The sequence below is a fragment of the Pseudopodoces humilis genome, chromosome 6, assembly GCF_049639895.1.
Source record: "Pseudopodoces humilis isolate 2021_Gansu_Grassland_sample_001 chromosome 6, ASM4963989v1, whole genome shotgun sequence".
In the NCBI taxonomy this organism is placed as follows: domain Eukaryota; kingdom Metazoa; phylum Chordata; class Aves; order Passeriformes; family Paridae; genus Pseudopodoces; species Pseudopodoces humilis.
The window spans coordinates 8,327,893-8,351,147 of NC_142205.1; the positions used below are offsets into that span (position 1 = coordinate 8,327,893).

The 23,255-nt window shown below is 47.6% G+C and overlaps 1 protein-coding gene across 1 annotated transcript in view; it reads left to right on the forward strand.

The window, feature by feature from the left end:
• Positions 1-295: 295 nt before the first annotated feature.
• The window catches only part of ASPNAT (aspartate N-acetyltransferase), a 32,814-nt gene continuing 9,854 nt past the window's right edge, over positions 296-23,255 (forward strand). Inside the window, exons 1-2 of the mRNA XM_005517892.2 lie at positions 296-887; positions 2,084-2,248. Coding sequence (XP_005517949.1) covers positions 554-887; positions 2,084-2,248 — 499 coding nt within the window. The 5' untranslated portion in view covers positions 296-553. The remainder of the gene's footprint in view (positions 888-2,083; positions 2,249-23,255) is intronic.

A 23,255-nucleotide genomic window follows, 5' to 3' on the forward strand; every position in this document is an offset into this window, starting at 1 on the left:
GCCAGCCCTCCCTCCTTCCCTCCCCGCGGCTCCGCGCACCCGCAGCGACTACTCCAGAAAGCTGCTGAGTGCACAGTGCGCTCGCAGAAGATAAACAGATACGTAAAATATAAATGAATAACCCCCTTCCGCGTGCGCCGGTGTATGCGGGCAGGGATGCGCGTCCCCCGGCTCTCCGCGCAACCCCGCGCCGTAGTAATTTGCAAGGGGCGGTGCAGGGATGGGGGGGCAGGGGGAGGTGTCCCGCCCCCCCGATCACATGGCGACCCCGCGCAGCCAATGCGGGGGGCTCTAGGACCCCGGGGACCCGCGGCCCCCCCGCCCTATAAATGCCTCTCCAAAATGCAGCGGGGCTCCTTCCTCCCGTCCCGCCCGGCCGCGCTGCTCTGCGCCCCGCTGCCCGCGGGTCTCCGTGCCGGCTCCGCGCCCCGCTCCTTCCCCCTCCCCTTTTTCCTTTTTTTTTTTTTTTAATTTTTTTTTTTGTTGTTGTTGTTAATTTTCTGACGCCTCCCCTCCCGTTTTTCTCCTCGCCCCCTCCCCGCGGCCGGTTTGCATGCATTGTCTGTCTCCCAAGATGGTTTGTGAGACCAAGATTGTGGCGGAAGATCATGAATCAATCCCGGGATCCAAAAAAGACACGATCATTGTTTCCTCCTCCCAGATGTGGCCCTCTTTGGCGGGCTCCCCTCCCTCACCCCCACCTCCCCTCACCCCACCAAAAGAAGACCCCAGGCGCGACAATGTCTATATCCGCGAATTCCACCCCTCTGAACAAGAGGTGGTGCGCCGCATCTTTTACGAGGGGATCATGGAGCGAATCCCCAACACGGCGTTCAGGGGGCTAAAGCAGCAGCCCCTCACTCAGCTGCTCTACGGGCTGCTGGCGGGTGAGTATCCGCTCCTTTTTGGGGCGGGGGGCGCCGGGTTTATTCGCCGCTGTGGGTCTTGACAAAATGGTCGGAGAGGCGGGAGGCGCCGGGGACCCGGGGGCGCGGTGCGGCCGGGGGAGCGCCGCAGCATCGTGCGGAGCGGCCGCGGAGCCGCAGCGCTGCGGCGGGGGCTGGAGGGGGAGCCTTGGGCCGCCGGGGATGCGCGACCCTGCGCGGTGTTAAGGGCGGGGAGCCGCGAAGGGGAGGTCGCGGCGGGGGTGAGGGTAGATGGGTCATTGTGGTTATTGCAGTGCGCGGAGGGGAGCGGAGCGGAGCGCACTGGCCGCCCCCGCGCAGCCCGGCGAGGGGGGCCCGGCGTGCCGGCGTTGCCTGGAGACAGCCGGGCCCGCCGGTGAGCGGCCCCCATTTCCCCCCGGCGTGGGGAGGGGTACCCCTGGCAGCAGGACGGAGCCGCGGGGTCACCTCACCTCCCTGAGTTAAATGCCCAAAACTAGCGCTTGCAAGGTGTCCCCTTCCCGTGCCAAAAAGTAATAATGCGTGTCCCCGCCCCGAGAGGGCTTTGGGGTGGTCTCCCGGCCCCGGTGGCCGCAGACTGGTCGCACCCCATGTCCCAGACACCGGGGAGGACGGGACCCCCGACAGGCGCTGGGGGGCCGGGGGACGCAGCCGGTGGCTCTGGGCCGTGCCGGAGAGAGCCGCCGGCTCCGAGACACCCGCAGAAAGCCCCCCAGGATGGGAACGGGCAGGGTGGCTGCCCTGGGAGTCGGTGCTGATGGAAATAGCGCTGCCGCAGTGGCGAACACATGGCTGCGGAGCGCTGCCCGCAGCGCGGCTCCTCCACCCGGCCGCGTTCCGGCCTCACCGGGGACAGCGGAGGGGGCCTGGGGTGTGCGGGACCCTCGGGGTCCCCACGGCCCCGCTCCGGAAGGGCTCGGTGGGCCCTGCCGTGGCGTGGGGGAATCCTCCCCACCGCCTCCTTCAGGACCTCATAAACTTCTCCGGGTTATCTCGTCGCGATACGCCATGCCTTAGCACGATAATCTCGAGAGCGTGAACCGTGTGTGTGCTGCAAATGTATATTTTGACTGTGCTTGTTTTATTGATTTATTTTTATAACGAGTTTGTATTCCGAAATCAACACTAAATTCTCTTTTCTGACAGGTGTCGTTTATTTCTCTTCCTTATCTCCATAGTAATGTGCTTTGTTGTGACCAAGTCCTTCCTGCTGACCTGCTGTTTGCCCATCTTTCTGATGGGCATGAGGTACTACTTCAGTAGAAAAGTTATCCTGCACTATCTCGATTGTGCGCTGCACACGGACATGTCCGATATTGAGCAATATTACATGAAACCGCCAGGTGAGTACGAATTCCCTGAGGGAGCCTTCCTTCCCCCAGCCTGCTGGGAAACATGGCTGCTCCCTGCTGCTGGTGCCTTTCCTCCTGTCAGCAGCACTGAGCAAGCTCAAAAGTCGCCAGAATGCAGCTCTTTAGCCACACCGGGCACAAAGCCATCTCTGGTTTGGGTTTGGTTTGGGTTTTTTTTTTTGCTGATTTTGGTTATTTTAATTATTTTTTTCATTACTCCCCCTCCCCCAAGTGCCTAGTCATCCCAGGCAGCCTCTGTCCACCCCTCGAGCGCAGCGCTGCTGGGTCCCACAGCCACCCCGAGAAACAGGGTGAGGGTGCTTGGGGACACTGAGGCTGGAGGGTGCAGGTAATTCACTGCAGCCCAGGTCCATTCCAGCCCTTACATCTTGAGCTTGGTGTTTCTTTGCTCTGTGCATTTGGTATTAGCTCTGACAGCAGGAGGAGAGGGAGATGAAAGGCCTTTCAGCCCAAATGCTCAGAGGAGCCCATTTTAGCGATTGAGCCCATTTTCCCACATCATTCAAGAACATTCTTTAATGCAGGTGTTTTGGAAGAGGCATGGGTCAGGTATGTAAAGGGCTGCTGCCACATAAGCTTGCCCTAATATGGGTTCATCCCTTTGTTACATATACCTATATAATTAAAAATACAACATCTAATGATAATGTTACCTTGTTAAGCTGTAAAAGATAACTTATGTCATCAAAAGAGAAAAAAAGTCTAGAACCTGTCAGGTGCAATTTCCCTTTTTGTAGGCACACGTCCATATTTCGGACAAGGGCAGGAGGATGCCTGGGCAGTCAGTTGGGGTTTGAGGTTTGCTTTTGGTGGTCTCAGAGTGCTGGTGATGAGAAGGAAACACAAGGTGAGGATGGTATCCCACCGTAGTTCCATCTTCTTGGGGTACCCTGCTCTCTTCTTGGGTACCTACTGTGTTGTTTTTCCATGTGACCATGTTTTTGCTGTATCATTTGCTGTATCATTCCTGTTCCCCAGGTGTGACAAACCTCTCCCTGGGCACTGCTAGAAAACTGCTGGGAAGTACAATAGCCGCAGACCTTCCCTCACTTCTAATATGCAATGTTACATTTTGCTAAAATGTTGCTCCTCTTTTGAAAATCATTAAGTAGCTTAATTTAGCTTTCTCTTCCGATCATAGTGCGTGTCTTATACAGATCTTGTCCCATTTTACACACAGGGTGTGTTTCATTTACAGGGCTTGTTTTTGTAGAAAATAAATGATGTGTGACTTGTATTTAAAAAGCTCAATCTTCTTTAAAGGCAATGTCACAGAAATAAAGGGATTCATGGCAGAACATTTCTGCACCTCTGTAGTGAGGCCCAGCAAAGTATTACACTGGAGAGAACAGAAGATTCCAGCAGAATAAGAACATGTAATATGGAGTTAATAGGTGTTTGAGCTGCTTAGCTTGTTCATGCTCAGGACTTGCGTGGTCACAATTTAGAGGGATCACAGTGCCTGTATTTATAACACTAGCAGACCCAAAAAATTAAAGGAAAGGGACTCAAAGTAATGCCCTCAATTTGTTTTGGGTCAGTAATGTAATCTGTTTCAGCTGTGTTGCAAACATGTCTTTGAAATGTTAGCATTGCTTTTATTTGGTACCTGGAAGAGCTAATTGCAATTTTGGAGCAAGTGTGTGGGCTTTAATTTTTGACAGAACTTAATCATGTAATTAGGCTTCTGCCATGCAATAAAAATCAGATTTATGGGGTTGTTGGTGCTTATTAAAGGTTCTTGATGGTAGTGGTGTTGGGATAATGGGACCAGAGAGGCTTTGGGGTCTGGGAAGGAGAAGCGTGTCTGTAGGAACCAGCACCATCCATGGGGTGCTATTTGGTGTAGCTGTGCACAAGGCATGAATCCAGTGGTTTGCTCCTATTTCCTCCGAAAATGCAGTTGAGGGATTTTTTTTTTTCCCCATAGGACAGCAGTATAAATACAGTCATCCTAGAAAATCCCAGAGTTTTGTGCAATTTGAAGGCTGGCTGGCTGAACATCCGGAGGAAGGCAGCAATGTGCCGCACTGGCATCGCCCATCCCACCCAAAGGACAGAACAATGGCAATAAAACAAATTCTAGCCCCAAGTTTGTCTTTTATTTGCCTAGTTTACAAATTAGCACCCAGGCAGAAATTATTGCAGTGGGAATGAGAAGGGCTCCTTGTATTGCTGCAGCTGAGATATGTGTGAGAGCTTTCTCGGTGAGGTGTTAAGAACTGGTCACAGCGAGAGGAATGGGGTGTAGGGACAGGGTCCCAGAGAGGCTGGAGATGGCCAGAGCTTGACTAGACAAGTTAAACCCAACCTGATATAACTGCAGCTTGGCCTGGGAGTATGACTAGGAAACTTCCTGCTCCCTCTTTAGAAAATCCATGTTTTCCTCCTTGAATATTTTTTTTTCTCAATGTGGAAAAAAGAGGAAGGGACCATTTTTGTGGTGGCGTTACGAATTCCTGTTTCTCAGGGTGATTAATGCACAGGTAGAACTGGGACATGGTCTTAAGGTCTTGAATGAAGATGTTAGTTGCAGCTTTGCTAAGGTTTTTGCCCTAGGAATCCAAGATACCCAGGCACAAAAACTTGTTGTTTGCAGCCAGGTCTGTGTGCTGCCCAGGGCTGGGGTGCTGTTATAGAGTATCTGCAGCAAATAGCCTCTGGTAAGGCAGGCATCTACAGTGAGGGGATATTTTAACTTGGTGATATTGTAAAAGCATCCACAAAACGTGGGTCAGTTTTATAACCAAGCCAAAATCCAGTTTGCAGTGGGATACCGTGAGCAAGGTTAATGATTAGTGTTGAACAGTTCCATTAGTTACACCATATTGGGGTTTTTCTTCTGCAGTTTTTTTGAACCTCTTGCCTCCAAGTTAGTTATTCTTTGAATTTTCCTCTGCTGGGTTTTGTATGAACTGAAAAATACGTGCTGACAGTGATTTTGCAGAAGTACACTAGCCAAAATTTAAATCTTTGTTTTCTCTTGCCCTCCTACACTTATGCCAAGGATCTGGCAGAACATTTGGGCCAGTGCTTAACTTGGAGCTTGTACACAGTGGTGTGACTTGAAATTGCTTTCAATGTGAAAGGAATTGTTTGTGTTGAGTGTGTGCTGGGGTCTTAAAACAGAAGGTTGAATGGTTCAAACACCTTTCTGAGCTCTTTGTAAACTCACATTTTTCATTTTAAAATAGTACTTACTGGAATTTACCTTTCTTTTTTTTCCTTCTTCAAAGGCTATGAAAAAAGACTGCTGGAATGGTGAAAAAGAAAGGAATTGGATAATAGGCTTAATTGGCAACCAGAGTAACAAGCTCTAGTAAACAAAAAAAATCCCCAACCAAAACCAACCAAAAAAAAGGAATTAATTTTAAATAGAGCCCTGCCTCTTGCATTTATCCACACAAAAAAGATGAGCACAGCTGGAGCTTCTTTTATGGTCTGATGATTTTGATGACTAATCAATTTTACAGTGTCTCTTCAAGCTTCTGTCCCAGTTGGTTGTGTTGCATGTTTTTTTGCAGCGGTTGGTGTGTTAGAGAGATTCTTGTGAGGTTGAGGTCTCAGCTGGAGAGTTTATGGAAACTCTGTCCGATGCAAAACTGCTGCTCCCCAAAGCGACTGGAGCTGGGGCTTTGGCTGACAAATTTCCACGTGTCTCTGTGACTCTTTAAAGAGTTTTTGCTGGCTGTCCTGGCAGGGTTTGCTGAGGGGTGTGCACACCTGACCTGGTGGTGCAAAGACCTGCTGGTGGTGGCAGCTGGCCCTTGACAGGATTTTGGGGACTGCTGACAGGCTTGGTGGCTGCATCGCAGTGCCCTGTGCCGCAGGGGAGGATGGACAGACAGCACAGATGGGTAACCTGGAGAGCTGAGGCTGCAGCTCCTGGTGGGCTGGTGAAGGCATCTGCGTGGTGCAGCAGCTGGAGCAGGAGTGCTGCTGCAGGAGATGTCGGGTCACATCAGCCACGCCGCGCTGAGAACTGCGGCTTTTGGCTGCACGGCTCCGGCTCTCGCTGTGTGCATGGGCAGCCACCTCTGCCTCACTCTGATGGGTGCTTGGCTCTCCTGCCTCCATCCAGGGAGAGCAGAGCCTTCCTGTCCTGCTGCCCTTTGTGTGTGACAGTGCACAGATATCCCGACCTCCCTGGGCAGGGCCCTATGGAAGAGGGACTGCGGGGGCATGGCTCATCAGGGTTCCATTTCTGCTGCTCTTGGGTGGCACATTCCTCAGCTGAGCTCAAAGGGGGGATGTCCTGCCTTTCTTGGCAGAGGGATCATGTCGTTCTGCCAGAAGGACACCAGTTGAGGTGGGTCCAGAGCTGGGTTGTGAAGAGGTGAGATCCTGTTTGCTGCCTCTACCTTTTGAGGTGTCCCACACCTGCAGTGAGGTGTTTGTCTGGGTAACAATGTAAATACACATTATTTGTGTATTTCAGGCCATTTGGCAGTGGGTTTTTTCCCCTCTGGTATGATGTTTGCAAGGTGAACAGCTGTTTGTGAATCGTGTGGCTCCTGCTACCTCTGCTCCATAAGTGCTGAGCCTTGGGGAGGCTCAGGGGTGAGCACCAGTGACTTTTGGGATGCAGGGAAAATATAGGGTCTACCCTGGGAGGAGATCCTCAGCCCTGGAGCTGTGGTTGCTCTGCCATGCCGAAACCCTTCCCAAGACACAGGGAGAGGGGGTGGGGGGTGTTTCTTGTCACTGAGCCCCCGGGCAGAGGAACAGCCTCAGAGCCCCGTTCTTCCACATTCTGGATAATGCTTAAGCTGCTAGATAAGCAGGAGTGAAGCTCCCGGATGATAACATTGTTTGGAAAGAATAGAGCAGCTCTTGCTTTGCAAAGGAGCAGCTCAGTTACCTGATGCCAGAGGGGGCTCAGGGCTGCTGCTTCCCAGTGGAAGAATGTGTTTTTGGAGAGCCTGCCGCACCCCTGGTGCCCAAGAGGCAGCAGGAATCTGAAGCATCCCTATCTGCAGCATTTCTTGCTGGCTTATGCAGTGCCCTGACCTCATGTATCTGCCAAACCCCTGAGCTGCCTGTCCTGTATTGGGATTTTCATCCTTGCCTTTCCCACTACACTGCCTTGTAGAGTGGTGAGGAGTTTTGTCTGAGGCTGGGAAATCCATGGGAGAGGCTGTGTCCTTGTCACCTCCTGGGTGTTTCCCAGCTCTGTTTCCTATCACTGCTGGGAACTGAAGTTAGGTCTCCTTGGGCAGAGGAGGGTCTGTTCTGTGAGCATTTAACTGCTGGCCTCTCTCTGCAGTTCTGTCAGATGCTTCCAGGCACAAGACCTCCACAGCAGAGGGATCCTGTAAGATTAGGGTTGCAGACTTTTCATAATCTTTATAGTGGAAAGTTTTTGTCAAAGTATTTCCAAAGATGACCTCTTGCAAGTGGGACAGTCAGGGATTCTTCAGCTCAGCAATTTCTACTGTTACTTTTGGGTTTCTACAATTTGGCAGCATGAAACTGCCTGGTTTGGCATCTCTCATCTCCGGTGTAGAGCTTTTTGGGAAGCAAGATGAAAACTCGTATTTCCAAGTCTTAAGGATGTGTTTTGTCCATCATTTGTAATGGGCTGAAATATTTTGGTTTTATTTGAATAATGTAAAATGTCTTAAGAGTTGGGTTGCCTCCCAAAACCCACCTCCTTTGACACTGGCACTTTGTCATTCATGGCTGCCTCATTTTGCTGTGCTGTAGCCTTGCCTTTTCCATCTGGGGGCAGCCCCATCCTGCAGGTGTGAGGCACAGGCACCATGAGCAAGGCGAAGCGCTGCTGGCACCAGCTCCTCTCCCTCACTCCAATTCCCAGAGCTGACCAAGGGCTGTCCTGGTCCCAGGAGCAAGCTCACTGCAGAGCCCAGCCCAGTGCTGCAGCCCTGCTGATAAGAGCTAGGCTAGATCGGGAGGTGACACAACTTGGGTCCCTTGCAGTGCTGAGCCATGTGGGCCAGCTCTGCTCATCCCACTGGAGGACCTGCAGGGTCTTTCTACCGCGCAAAACCTTTTTTACTTTTTCTTTCCACTTTTGAGGGGCTCAGGTTGTACAGAGTAGAAGCACGATGCTCTCAGCAAAGGGCCAACATGGGAAAGCTGGAGTTGCCTGATGTGGGGAGCAGTGTGTGGATTCAGGGCTGTGTCATCCACAGCCAGTGGAATAAACATGTTCATGGGCAAGCTCCTGCAGCCTCCCCCCCTACCTATTTGTTTATCACAGGAGCAGGAACATATGCAACAAACCCATTACTCAATGTGCGTATCCGTAACATAAAAATAGCTCTCCCTTTAGATCCACAAGTTTGGCACAGTCCCATGTCAAAATTAGATGAAAATAGATTTTATAGTAAATTTTGCTGAGTAATATGACCTTTTTTTTCCCCCATGTGTTCAAGAATTCTCTCTAAAAGTAGCCAGTCCCTCATGGACATGACCATCACCTAATGCAGTGGTGTTTGAGTTGTAGCCATGACTGGATATGATGCTACTGAATGTAAGCTCAATTTGCTGATGTTTCAAATCCTCAGTACATCCCAGTGCTGGTCCTTAATCTTCAGTACAAGAGGTAACTAGTTGTGTAAATTGAATATCAGTAATTTTTTAGGCACAGTTAACTTCTCAAAACCAGCAAACAAGCCACACTGGGACTTAGGAACATGAAGGAGGCAGGCACATCAGGTGTTCTGGGTTTTTTGTCTAGCTTTGAGTAATATTTTTAATGTCTTCTCCAGTTTTAAATGTTTTCTGGCATGGGTGTATGCAATTTCTCAGGTCTGTCTTAGTGAATAAACAAAAACGGGCTCTGACTCCAGAATTTTGTTCACAAGTTTAAATGCAAATTTATAACTCTTATAAAGGGTTTTTGGCAGCTCTTCTTTCTCTTGCTTTCTTAGGAATGGCCAAGATTTAAAACAATTGCCCAAAAGTCTGTTTCAGGTTAAGATTTCATAATAACCTAAATTTAGGTTCTGTGTTAGATATGTGACTAGTGGCAGGAGTTTTAAAGGTACAAAGCTTTGAGCCCCTCATGACACTGAATTTTGGATGTAGGAACATGAACTAAAAAAAATCTTATTCTCACATTGTTTGTTTATTGCATTCAGCCTCTTAGGATTACTCAAGAGTGTGGTCATGTTGTTGCCTCTCAGTGTGCACCACCAATGGTCTTAATACTTTAGAAATTACCATTGGGGATTGTTCTCTACTTGAAGACCTCTAAATATATTGAAAAAACCCTGGTTTTATGTAAAAGTCTAAATGACAGATTTTTCAAGAAGGCAAACCATTCAAAATCTCCCCAAATTTCAGAGTGGATTTCTGAGATTCCTTGTAGGCTTAGATCTTCATTCAGGCAGGTTATATTGAATTCCTCAGGATGGGAATGACTTTTGGGGTGGCCATGAGCCCCTCAGGGCCGCCAGGAGCTCGCAGTGTTGTTTGCTGGTGTATTGCAGAGCGTGTGGTTTTATTTTGGTAATGCAGTGCTGGGGATCTGTTACAAATAATCATATACTTGATGCTCTCCCTTCCAGGCTACAGCAAAAACAGAGACCTAGAGTGTTTTTGCTGGTATCTGGTTCTGTGATGAGCTGAGGGATGTATGAGCCTTTGTTGTTACTTTCTGCATCAGCAAAACAGGGAGCTTCAAAGTGTATTTTTAGATTTTCTTTTTCCCTTTTATTTTTTTTTTCCATTCTGTAGAAAGCTGAGGCATCGTTTTGTTATCCTGACAGGTGGCTAATGAAAGGAGTCTTAAAGAAAATCCAAAGACAGCAGCATGTCTTACCTAGTTTCTATTGACAAATTTTTTCCTTTTACCAAATAGGGTTTTTGGTGGGGTTTTTTTGGTGTCTGTTTTGGGGTTTTTTTGTTTGTTTTGGGGGGGATTTTTTTGTGTTTTGGTAAGAGGGACACACGGAATTGCCAAGAAGCCTCATGTCCTTTATTAAGAATGCATCAAAAATTAGTTCATAGTGGTCTGATCAGAGCCAGGTACAAGCTGTGGTATCTGTTGCAGATGGCTTTGAGCCATTCTTTTAAGTCTTCTATTGACCTGTTGGACCCCAGCAACCAATTAACAATTTATGACAGCATGTACAGAGTCATTCATTATCTTCTATAACTGCTTGAAGAGCATTTCTTTTGAGAAGAAAAAATTCTCTTTCTTACAGGATAATTCTACTCCTGTGATTCGCAGGGCTTAGTGCCAAAATGGGCTTCTGCTTTAAAATGGAATTTTGGGAGTGAGACATTTCAAAACTGGTAATGGGAAGCATGTATTACAGTTGTATTTTTAAGTAGCTATGTGAGATATTGTTATTTTAAATGGGATTTGCAACAGTGTAAATGCTAATGGAATAGTACAAGGTATTAGTCCCACCACAGCGGGTCCTGCTTGAAATTGTAACTAGCAAATAATATTTGTCACCTAAAATTCATGTGTTGTTTCTAGGATTTATCCAAGTGGCAAAACTGAAAACCACAGGTTTTGTGAAAAATGATTTTCCAGTTCAGGAACTGGAAAGTAAAAGGAAGGATAGTTTTGATCCAAACTAAGCTGATTTACTACTCTTTCTCTCTGTTTTTTCATTATGATGAAGCAAGGATCTGTGTTTGGGGGAGTGTGTGGGGGGGGGGGGGGGGGTGTGATGCTTTTTTCAGCCCAAAATTGAATGGTTGGCTGTTACAGCTTTCCTTAAGAAGCACAGGTCAGACCCAAGTGTATACTTAGAAAATACTGCCCATGATAGAGCCATGATATGGTTAAGTGTTTGTTACCCAGGTCCCGCTTTGCATGGCACTATTAAATCTGTACTGAGTCAGTGCTGGCATTTCAGGCATCCCAGGCCCTGTCTGAGTTACATATTTAGGTATTTAATACAGGTGAAGTTGAAGAAGTGGTGTTGAGGGGTCCATCTCTGAAGTCCTGGCTGCTGGGACATCCATCCCCTGTGTGCCCGTGTCCCAGCCAGCAATGCTGGGGGCTGAGCTCTGCAGGATTTCTGCCAGCCTGGCTTTCCTCTGCCTTTCATTTTACCTTTGGTGAATTCGGGACAAATGTGTGAATTGTTTTGCATTGACAAAAATCTGCATTTTTGAGTTAGCTGCTTGCCTAGATTTACCCTCAATCACCAGTAATGGCTATACAGGCTGCTCCCACTCTCCCTTGCCAGTGTGCTTGAATCCTGACTTGGAAACCAGCATCAGCAGTGCAAGTTTGCTTTTTACAGTTGCAACTCTTGGGCTCTGTGCTAGTGCTGCCAATTGAAATGGGGGGTGCTGGACCAACTGGCTGGCCATGGGTAGCTCCTCCCTGCACCTTGCATTCAACATTCACTTCAACAGCTATCAGATAACCAGTGATTCCTTGAGCTATTTTTTTTTCCTTTCTTTTTTTTCCCCTCTTCCATCCCTTAGCACAGCAGTTTTTTATCCCACATTTCCAGTCTTGGGTCAAACTGCAATACTTGCATTCCTTTGAGTTCTGCTCAGCTCTCTTGTCCATCCCTGTGTTGAATTCTCCAGTGATTTTTGGTCTGGTCTACTTCTTGCTTCAGTCATCATTTCTGGCATTTCCCATGGATGGTGGTTCCCCTACCAAGGATCTCTCTGTATCTCTGATTTTCCCCGTCCTTCCATCAAACTTTTCAATTTATGTGCCTTTACCTAATTTTATTGTACATGTATACTTTCTTCTCTTTTAGTTTGTCTGGATATTTAGCATGGTGAGTGCAAGTGTATTTTTTTTGTGGTTAGAAGATTCAAAATAAAAAAGATGAGAAAATAAATAGAAGTCAGCAGCATGAGGATATTGTGTCTGCTAGGCTGAAAACAGTGCATCAGTGCACAAACCCACATATCACTGGTGTGGGGAGAACATTTTACCTGAAGGTAAATGAACTGCCAGCAACATTTCTTACACCTTCTTTAGAGCATCTGACCCACATCACTTCCAGATATATCCATTGACATTTTCCCCTATGACTTTTCTTACAAACCTAATCCTTCTCATTTTAACACAATTTATAAAATCGTTATTGCATTCAAAGTGCACAAGAAAAAAAAAACCCAAACCCAACCACTGCATTTTCTGAGACCAGGGTTTTTTGTTCTTTTTTTGGAGGTGCCAAATCTGTTCATCCTCCCTGGATCTAGATAACAGCATCAGAAACACTGTGTAACACTTCTAGTGGGAATCCAGGGAAGACCTAAATCTGTAGTCTTCCAGTTTAAAATAATGCTAAATAGTAGAACTGCAAAGAGAAGCTTTTGAAAACAGCTTGGTTTGGAGCACCTGCCATTTCCAAATGCTAATTCAGATGATGGTTACTGAGAGGCAGAGCAATGAAAGTGCAGCAGATACCTGGCTGCTGAACAGCAGTGAACATCCTGGTAAAGTCCTTCTTGGTGGAATTACTTTGTTAATGGTGGGATTTGTTGAAAAAGAAAGCAAGCAGAGAAGTTACTGTACAATAGGGATGCTAATGAGAGATTTTTGTTTTCTTTTTTTTTAAATCCAAACTGTTTAAAAGGGGTATTTGTAAAACACCTTTTCAAGTTTTTCCTGCTTGTAAAGTCAATTAGATTCACTTAATGGCTCTGAAAATCTACATCTGGTGGGGTTTCAGAAGCTGTCAGCGTTCAGAGGATAACATCAAGCTGTGCCTCTTGGACAGTGATTTTTGTTTGGGAATAAGCCATGATCGGGTTTTACGGGGCTTTTTTTTTCAGCCATCAGTAGTCTGAAAAACATCAAAGCATCTGCAAGGATTCTTGAGAAGTGGGAACATTTTTCATGGATAACTCAAATAGCTAAAGAGGATTTCAGTGAAATTCTAAAAATAAATTTTCACATAACCCCCCACATTCACTGAGACTGAACTCTTGGGACAGTTTGGCTTAAAGATTCAGTGGAGCATTTGCTTTAACTTAATCATGGGTTTAAATCCCTTGTCCCTTGCTGGGAGTTTAGCATATACTTAGGGGCAGTATAGGTCTAAGTGCTCTTTGGATAGCTACAGGAGACCTGTGACATAAGTGATGGTAAACCTTGGGTTTGCTGGTTTTGCCATCTGCTGCCTGCAAGATGAATTTATGATGTTTTAGGGAATACTGATGCATTGGAAAAAGGAGTTGTAGTTGTGAACCTGAGCTTGGATGTATTAATTCTGCCCTGTCCTGGCATTGTGTACGGGGGTTTAGTGTTGTCTTTGTAGATGGGACAATCCAACAGATGCTCAAAACACTGAGTTCTACCCAGTCTTGTGTGGATTTGCATCTCTTCTGGCTCTGGTTGCTGTAGTGCTGTTCATATCTGTAAGTTGATCCCCTTTCCGCAGGTCCTTTGTGAATGAGCGTGCCGCAGGCATGGAGGTGTCTGCTTTCACTAGCCCTGAGCAGCCTGCTCTTCATTTACCACACATCTTCCTGATGGAACGAGGCATGGCCTGTTACCTACTCACTCCAGTAATTTATTTCACAGATGTCTTTCAGATCCCCAGCTCTTGTGACTGGTATTGAGGCTGGGGCTCTCATGAATGTGGAGTGTAAGGAGATGATAGATGGTTATCACAGGACATCGGGATTAGGCTTTTCTAGGGACTTTTTTGGCCTGATTGTTCTGGCATGTTAGTCTGAATGTGTGGCAAAGGTTGTTCTTCTTTATTAGTTTTAGAGATGTAGAGATTTACACATGTAATTTTCATTTTCTGTTAATGCATCATCCACAACACATCCATTGTCTGTGCCCAGCCTGACAGATGTTCGTGTATTTATGGATGTGGAATTTTCTTGCACTGCCACGTTAAATAAATGTGCTAGTTTGATCCAGACTAGTGGTGCTCAGTAGAGTTATACCCAAGGCACTTTGGCTTTGATGTGCTGGGAGAGGATGTAGAAAAATGTTGGCTTGCACAAGAGCAGACATCCAGGTTTGTGCTTTTTCTGCACCACGGCAGGGCTCTGGCCTCGCATGAGGCATTGCCGCTGGTTTGCTGAGAGTTAAAGGTTGAAACAATGTGTGCTGATGAAGGCTCCAGCTGCTTGGGAGGGGGTGTGCACCTGCTCTATTGAAAGAGATTCCTTTCTGTGGCAGGGGATTGGAGCCAGATGATTTTTAAAGTCCCTTCCAGCCCAAATCCTTGCAGGATTCTGTGACTTGTGGCAGAAGGAGGTGAAGTCCAGAGGCAGTGTTTGCCCTCCTGGCTGTGTAGGGATCCAGCAGAGTGAGAGTGGGAGGGCCCTTTTACTTTGGCATACAGAGGTGGGACACACTGGAGCAACTCACCCCAGGCCCAGGGCTTTGTTTGTCTGAGTTAGGGATAAACATAGCAGCCCCCCAGGGATTACATATTCACAGCAAAGCTGGAGAAGCAAGAGGGCTGCAGGCCAGAAAGGTGTTCATTTGCAGGGGGAGCTGTGGTGGGATGGCTGTGGGGAGGGGGATCCTGAAGGATGGTAGGTTGCCTGCACAGGCTTCTCCCGCTGGAAGAAGATCTGTGCTTGTTTTCAAGGAGGGCACTCATTACAGTAGTGTGTCCCTGACAGTCCTGGCTGTCCCAGTTGCCTCAGAAGGGCTGAGGTCCCTCAGATACCATCTCAGGAGGGCTCAGCATCTCCCAAAACCAGGCTTTACAAACACAGTGGGATGAGAAAGCAGTGGTACCCCTGTCGCTGATTCTGCCTGGTGCTTGAAGTCACCATCCACCTGGCTGAGGGTTGGGTTGAAGATATGGGAAGGAACAGATACCAGGAGATGCCTGCAGCTATCAATAGGTCAGATCCAGCCCCAGCAGGACTGGGGAACACCTTAGGGTGTGGTGGGGAAAGGACCTCCTTCCCTGCTCTTCCCAAATGGGATGGGCTGATGGGTGTGTTGTAGGGAGAGCTCATTGCTCTAGCAAGTCCTTCAGTTATAGAAGTGTGATGGTGCTAAAAGCACGTCAAGAATACTCAAAATGTTTGATTCCAGAGAGGTTTGCTGGTTATTTATTCATTTATTTATATGGGTCAGGAGTTGGATTTGCTACAAACTGTAGCATTATTCCTGTTGCTACCTCTGTCCTTGGATGTCAGAAGTACATCAAACCCTGTTCCAAGGGAAAGGCCTTGTTTCTTGGCATGCTGCAGATAGAAATTTCTTTTCTTCCATCACTTTCCATAATAGGATGAATACCTCTGCAGAGACAGCATGCTGCCTTGATGGGATCAGGGCAGAAAGTCCAGCTTTGGCTGTCCCAAGCCTGGTTCTCCTTACCAGTTTGATTATCTTTCCCAGTTTACCTGTTCTTTAGTCACATACTCCTTCCCCAGAGGTTAGGGGAATAAGTTTGCCCCAGGTGTATGAGGGACTCATGCAGGTCAGACAGGGTTGGTCCAGTGAGCAATGCTCAAATGAGTGAGTCAATCACCTCTTGATCTCTTCCCAGTCCATTGTAATGGATTTTAGGGGCTCATCTTGGTGAAGCAGCTGGTGACAGGGTGCCCAGTTGATAACTGGTGTCCTTATTGGATGCCTGTGCCCTGGGAAGGTTGTGTGTGCAGCACCATTTCAAGGTGTGCTAGAAATAGGAAATATTTATTGCTTGCAATAGACTTAAGGAGATCAAGCCATCTACCACTTGACTTCAGCATGCAGTTTTTACCAAATCTGTGCCCTGAACCTTTTCTTTTTTCCTGATGTTTTCCTCAATATTGATTAATGAATTCTTCACTGTGGTTTCAGAGAGAATATAACTCCTTGTGATTGCTGTTTCAGTCCTACAGATTATGAAAAGCTGGAGGTCAGGCAGGGTAGCTTGATTCATTGTGTTAGCAGCAAGGTAGGATTCTTGTGAAACCAGTCGTGTAGATGGAAAGGCTTTGAGTGCAGCAGAGCCATATTTATTGTTGGTTTTAGGAGAGTGTCCTGGTAGCTTCTCTTTGCCATGCAGGGTTTGGTGAAGTGCAAGTCCCTGTCTGTCAGTCCCCAGTTTGTCCCAGGAAGGAAAGTGGAGGAGCTACCCTGGGGTCTGAGGCTTTCCTGGTTAGTGTTTCTGCACCACAGGTGTTGTTGCTCCTCGGCTGCTGTGGTAGGAAAGTCCTCGTTTAGAGACTCATGAGGGCAGCAATAACGTGATAAGGGAGCTAACACCATGCTCAGAAGCACTGAAACAAGCTGTGCAGCATGTTTTGCTTGAATATATGCACTTTACTTGATTTGGTCTATTGTGGTTTCTTTTGCTGTGTGGGTTTTTTGTTTGGTTTTTGTCTGTTCCTTTTTAAATATGCAAATATTCTTAGTGGCTCCCTTTTTTACCTTTTAGGGGGGCACCTCTCAGCCTTGTTTTTGACTTTGATTTAAAGAGTTTGCATGCACAGATGAGTTATTCTGTCCTGATGCATCATTATGCCATATCCTAAGTTTGAACTTACATCTTGGCTGCAATTCATCTCACCTACATTGCTCCTGACTGAAAGCAGTTGTTTGCAGTGAGCTCTGTAGGCTTTAGCTGTGGTCTTTTGCAGAAGAGGGGCTCTCCTGAAGAGTGACTCATCTCAAAGGTTGTTGACTTGACAGCAGCATAAAACCCCGTGAAAGCCTTTGTAGAGCTCAGAATTGTTTATTATTTAACCTTAAGTAAATGAACCTTAGTTTCCCCCTTTGCTGTGAAGCATTTGGTGCAATCCCTATGTAGATACAGGCACTTCTGTTGAATAAAGGGACTATTGGCTAAATTTAGACCAGACAAGTAGTGATGGACGGTGATAATCAGATTGATTCTGTCCATTTTCCCTCTTTGATTTATGACTTGGCCAACTGCTAAGCTAAAGAAAGCCATTCAATGGTTATTGCTCAGTCCCTTTTCACAATGAAGCATATAAAGTAAAAGTCAGCCACCAAGTAATGAATTCTAGAACATCCAATAATTGTAGATTTTCCAGTTTGTTCGATGTTTGGAAGTGAAAATTGCTGCAAGGCAAATTCAGTACCTTTTGAAAGCAATAAAGCCATGTAGTGAAAGATTGATGTAGAAGATAGAGACCAAGCCTTAACCATGTCCTTTTAAGGAGTTGGCTCAAAACACAACCAGCGGCACATTTGATCTTGTAAACTAATTTCACTAACAAGGAGCTAATTGTCACATCAGTCTTCTGGAGCTGGCATGACCCTGGCTAGCAAAGCAGGCAGAAGAGCTTGATTTCTTTTTTCCCTTAAAACTTCTAACTAAAAACCAGCCTAAATTCTAGGACATAGGCTTACTTAAGGCCTGACTCTGCAGCTGATCGGCTTAGTGTGTATTTTGTATGCATAAGGGGCATCTACCCTGAAAAGTTTAAATACTTTTTTCTGGTTTTGTCCATTTGTGCAGACCAGACTGTTCTGCTGAGCCAGCTCCATTGCACCAGGACTCATCATCCAGTCGGCCCCGAGGACAATGCCCAGCCAAAACCACAGACCCTAGTCTTTATCCGCTCCTTTAAGCTGTTTAATTCTTTGCTTATCGATAACAAATGCTCACATGCCAAAACCACAGATGCTGCCTCGTTTCTCAATCTGTGCTTTCCCCCGATGACCCAGCAGCAGGTAGACCCTGGTTGCTACATCTGTGGTTTTCTCTCCTTTCTCTGTGTCGTGTCCTTCTTTTCAGCTGCAGAGAGCAGAGCAATGGGCCAGGCTAAATCTGTCCAGATAACCAGGCTACTTCTAATCCCCCACAACTGCTTCTGCAGCTTTTTCTTGAACAGTTGTTATACATTGGCTTTATTACAGGCTTTGCTTTTCAAGGTGCAGCATGGCCAGCAAAAAGAGCCTGATAGAAGATTTTAAAGTCCTGCTGTTACACTTCTTAATATAGCACCCTGTGAAATGTGCTGGAAGGGCTGTCTTTATCCCATCTGCAGCATCGCCTGGATTTCTAGCTGTCTCATCAAAAGCCTGCTCTTGCGCTGTGCCGAGCACTTCCTGGGGTTTTGCTGAGCACCCCCTCGGGTGCTGTCACACGTGGTGACACTCTGGGCCCCTGGGGACTTAACCCCGCTTGTAAAATCAACCAGTGAAGTGCTGACATGGGGCATGGCCACTAACAGCTTGCAGCGATCCAGACGTCCAGGCTGGTCCTTGCAAAGCTTTGCCAGGAGTGAGGTGTGTGGGCAGGAGCTGTTGTAGAGGTGTTTCAGAGGAACAGGGTGAGGTTTAAAGCAAGGGGTTAAAGAAGATTAGAAATTCCTGCTGGGCTATGTCCCCAGCAGTGACAGCAGGAGCTGCTGTTTGGGACCAAACCTGGTCCCTTCCTGAAGTCCTTTTGCTGCACAACGTGTTTTCCTTTTTTCCTGTCAAAATAGTAGAGTGAAAGTAAACTATAGCTAGCCATCAGCATCTTGGGGGTTTTCTGGGGGCTTTGGCACCCCAAAATGTAATACCTGCATCGAAGTAGCTGGGTGCTTTTGAGGATGAACTCCATCAGAAGGTATGGAGCAGGCACTGATGAAAGTTTTCATACTGTTGCTTTAAATTGCAACCCCACCTCCCTTTCCATCCCTAGGTGCAGGTAAAGCTGCAGTGGGACTGCATATGTGCAGCGTGTGCTGCTGCTCCAAGTTTATCAGCACTGGTATGGTACACCATTTACCACTGTGAATGCAGATATGGTTTGGGGTTTGTACTGGTGCTTGGGGCAGCAGTTTCCTGCAGTCAAGAGCCCTATCACTCATTTCATACTTGGCTTTATCAGCTCAGAGGCCACCTCTGAACTCCTGCCTCCTGGGGCGGTTTGAGACCCACTGCTGTGGTGGATTGGGGTCACAGTGTTTCTGGTAGCAAATGTCCATGGATCTGCCCTGTGGCTGTGCTGCAGACTGAATGCTGGATGTCACTGTCATCCCACTGATTCCCTGCTGCTTGCAATTCCAGAGGCTTTGGTTGAGCTTTGGGGCTGGTGCAAGACCTTAGTAACAACACAGGTGAAAGGTAGCAAGGGTGAAAAAAAAGGCAGATGGAGAAGTAGATGAACTGGTTGGAGAACCAAACCATCCATCTCTTTTCATGCTTTGTAGGTGATCTCATTGTCTGCTGCCCAGATGCTCCATGAATCAAGGGATGTCACCCACCCTCGGCATATAGATGCACTGCCCTGTGCTCTTCCAGCCAGGAATTATTTATAACAGGGCAAAGTGTCCTGCAGTGGTAGATTATGTGGGGTTATTTATGGGGAGGAAGGTGTCCCACAGCATTTCTCATTTCATGCATGATTAAGTCCTGTGTCCCTGACATATTTTGTTCCCCCACACCTGGGCCTTGTCTGGTGCAGCAGGATGCTTATGGATGTCAGGAGTGTTGGAGTCAGGATCTCTTGCATCTCACCAAGTTTCCATAGCCGTAAACTGCACTAAAAGGCATTTTAATAATTAATAATTTTGTAGGACCCCTCCAGGAATGCCTTTTAACTGAAGTCAAGTGTAGAGTTACTAGCAGAACTTGTGGGAGCTGTCATGCAGCCCTGCTTGAGGCTAAAGGAAACTAGAAAGGTGGAAAGGAAGGAAACTCAACACATGGGAAAGATGGAGGTAAGGAGGAATAATAGGATGATGGCATGCCTCATAAACACAGGCACAAATCCCTCCCCATCCTGGCTAGCTGAGCAGTTGTAGTCAGTGACAGGGACAGCTGCTGCCTGTCCTTGGTTGGTCCCTGCACCCAGGCTGCCTGTGTCTGGCTGGGTGGCAGCCGAGGTGCCACGTCTGTGCCCCAAACTCCTCCCGCTGGCAGCATTCACGTCCCGGCAGCCAAGCTGTCCCCAGAAGAAGCCTCCTTTCTCCCTTGATGCTGATGTAACTTGGCTGCTCTGCCCTGTGTTTCACCAAGGATGGAGGGAAGGAGGAGGGAGTGTTGCCTCTAGTGCTGGTTAGTTCCTCTTCTCCTTCTTCAAGACCCAGACAGGATCAAAGAGCAGGAATTTAAGCCACATCAGCAATACACAGCCACAGCACAGCCAGCTTTGGGCTAGGGGCTCTGTCCACTTGCTGCCATGTACGGCCTGTCTCTCTTAAAGTGATGTCTGTAAATAGAGCTGGCAGGAGGAGAGCCCAGACAATGAATTTTGGGGCTTTATAACAGGTTATTACTGAATAAGTAAAAACAGCTCTGCACTGGGTCCTGATTCTCTCTGTACTGCCCTGCTCAGACCTGCCCTGCTTTGGCCAGAGCAGCAGCTCTTTGTGCTAAATCACGCCAAAAGATGGCACAGGAGGCCGAACAAGTGAGTGCAAGGGGAGATACTGGAAGCTCCATGATGTGACAGCACATTGTGCCTCCTCTGTGCTGGTGTTTGTGTGGTGGTGTCACACCAGGCTCTGCTGCAGTCAGGGGGTCGCAGGGAGGAGTCAGGGAGCATTTGGATCTCTGGGATGAGCAGGCCTGTCACTTTTGGCAAGCCTTTATGTGGCTATATTAAGAGCATAGACAACAAGCAATTGCAGACCCTATCCTATGGAAGCACAGAAATGATTTTGAGCTTTTTGGTGTTTGGAATTTTTTTCTTCCTTTTTGCCCCTTCATAGTAGCCTGGGGAAAAATGTAGGAGAGGGATGTTTTCCCTGTGCAGGATGCTTTCCTGGCTCTTCTGTAAAGATGCAGAGGAGCTGGTGCTGTCCTGCTGGGTTCCCAGCAGTGGTGATGGAAACTGCCAGTCCCCTCATCTGGATGATGCTCCAGGGACATCACCTGTGACAGCTTTAAGCCAGCAGGGGAATTGCTCACATTTGTGTTGCTGTGACATGCCAAAGCAGAACTGAAAGTCACAGTCTCTGCTTGAAGGGATATTTTCTTAAGAAGTTGCATGTCTGTCTAGAAATTATGTTCCACGCATAAGCCTCTAAGAATTAATGAGAGCTCGGCTGCATAGATAGCAGTGCCACCCCTGAAGGAAAGAGAGAAGACTGGCGTGCCTCTGGGCAAGATTTCCATACTTGCCCTGTGCTGAGCTTCCAAGGAAAACTCCTTCCCACAGGGATGCATCCATGCAAGATTAGCACCAGCAGCCAGTGTTGGCCGCAGGAGCTGCTCTGTCCTCTCCCCAGCCCTAAGGAAAACAGGGACAGGTTTTACCTACCTCAGCCCTCACCCCTCAGTGTGCAGGTGCTGGCACTAGGGAGGACCCAAATGTGAGCTCAGGAAGTTTTGGGGCAGCAAAGCTTGGCTTGCTCTTGTGGGAATACTAGAATTTTCTAGAAAACCATGTATTTGTAAAGTATGTGGAAAACAACTTTGCCTTTTCAGAGCAACACAATTCTGGGGCTTGAGGTAGTGGCCCCTGCATGCTGAGGGCTTAAGAAAGCTGCTGGAACCTGCAGCAGTCAGTCATGTGGGACTCATGCTGGTGAGGAAGGCTGATGTCTCTGTCCCCACTCCCTTCCAGCAGTACTCTGCTATTGCTTTTGGCTCCAGTCTTTCCACCCATCCACCCACCGGCCTTTTATTCATCAAAAGGTGTAGAAGAATTTGCAGCAAAAATAAATGAATTTATTTTCACCCACCATCCATCCTCGTCGGCTGCGTGGGGGAGAGCTGTGCAGCTCATGACAGTGGAGGAGGGTGGGAGAGGAGGCTTGCAGGCACAGCCAGAGGATTGCATGGTGTGTCCTTCTTGGCAGGAGTGCAGGATATGTGGCCAGCGCGGTGCCACCGCTGAGGGGAAGTCCTTGGGATGTGCTGGCAGCAGCAGTGTGTGGTTCTGAGGGCAGCTCTGTGCTGTGGGAGATGGGTGGATGGATTAGAAGAATACCACCCTCTTTGGTCTTCAGAAGCTGGGAACTATCCTTAAATTTGGAGCAGAAAGACAGTGCCATCTGGTGTGCTTTCAGGCCCTGGGAGCCATCAGCTGAGAAATCACATCTGACCAAAATCATGTTCCTTGGCATGCACATCACAGACATTTTGTGTCTTTCTCATAGGTGTGTGCATCACAAGGTGTTTTTGATTTTTTGATGGAATGGTTTTGGTTGGAAGAGACCTTTAAAGACCATCTCATTCCAACCCCTCTGCCATGGACAGGGACACCTTCCACCAGAGCAGGTTGCTCAAAGCCCAATTCAGCCTGGCCTTGAACACTTCCAGGGGTGAAGCAGCTTCTCTGGGCAGTCTGTGCCAGAGTCTCACCACTCTCATGGGTAAAAAAAATTCTTCCTTTATTGTATCTTTTGTCTGAGCGTTCCTAATGTCAAGATTGTGTGGTGAGAGGCAGCAAGCTGAGGAAGTGGAGAAAGGAAAGCTTGCTTTTGGCAGCCTGGAGGGAGGCAGGGGAGAGTGCTTGGTGTTTGGCTGGGAACAGCTAGGGCCTCTGGAAAGTGCCTCCAGTGCTTCAGAGTGGTGTTCCCAGGGCAGCTGTGGTTAAATGCAAGATGCTCATGAAGAATAGATGCTGGAGTGAGCTGGAAGGGCTTTGGATGACCATAGAGTGATGGGTTGGCAGAAGATGGAGACAAGTGAGGGTGAAGGCGAAGACAGAGATGCTGCCATGAGATGAGTACCTGGAAGGCAAGGGAGAGTTGTAGCTGTCAGGGTCTGTGTTTATCTTTGCAGCAGTGATTATTTTCAGATAGCATGTGAGAGAGTAAAACGTCAGCTCTTGCTAATAATAGCGCTGCAAACAAGGCTGTTGCTCATTACTGACAGCTGAGATGAAGTTAGTTTTGTTTCATCCTAGGTATGAAAAAGTGCAAAACCAAGCCATGCTCTGAGTTGGTATCCTCAGTCCAGAAAAGGTGACGAGGAGACCCTCTCCCTGCTCAGGGATGTGGCAGTGCAAGGAGGTTTTTCCAGGGTGCTTCCACATTGCTCCAGAATTAAGTGCTGCTGGAAGAGTGGATATGGTGAGGAGCTGCAGCTGGCTGGCATTGTGGAAAACATGGAATCATAGGGTAGGATAGTTTGGGTTGGAAAGGACCTTTAGAGGTCATCTAGTTGAGTCTGAGTAAAAAGCAGTCTAAGGACCTTTGG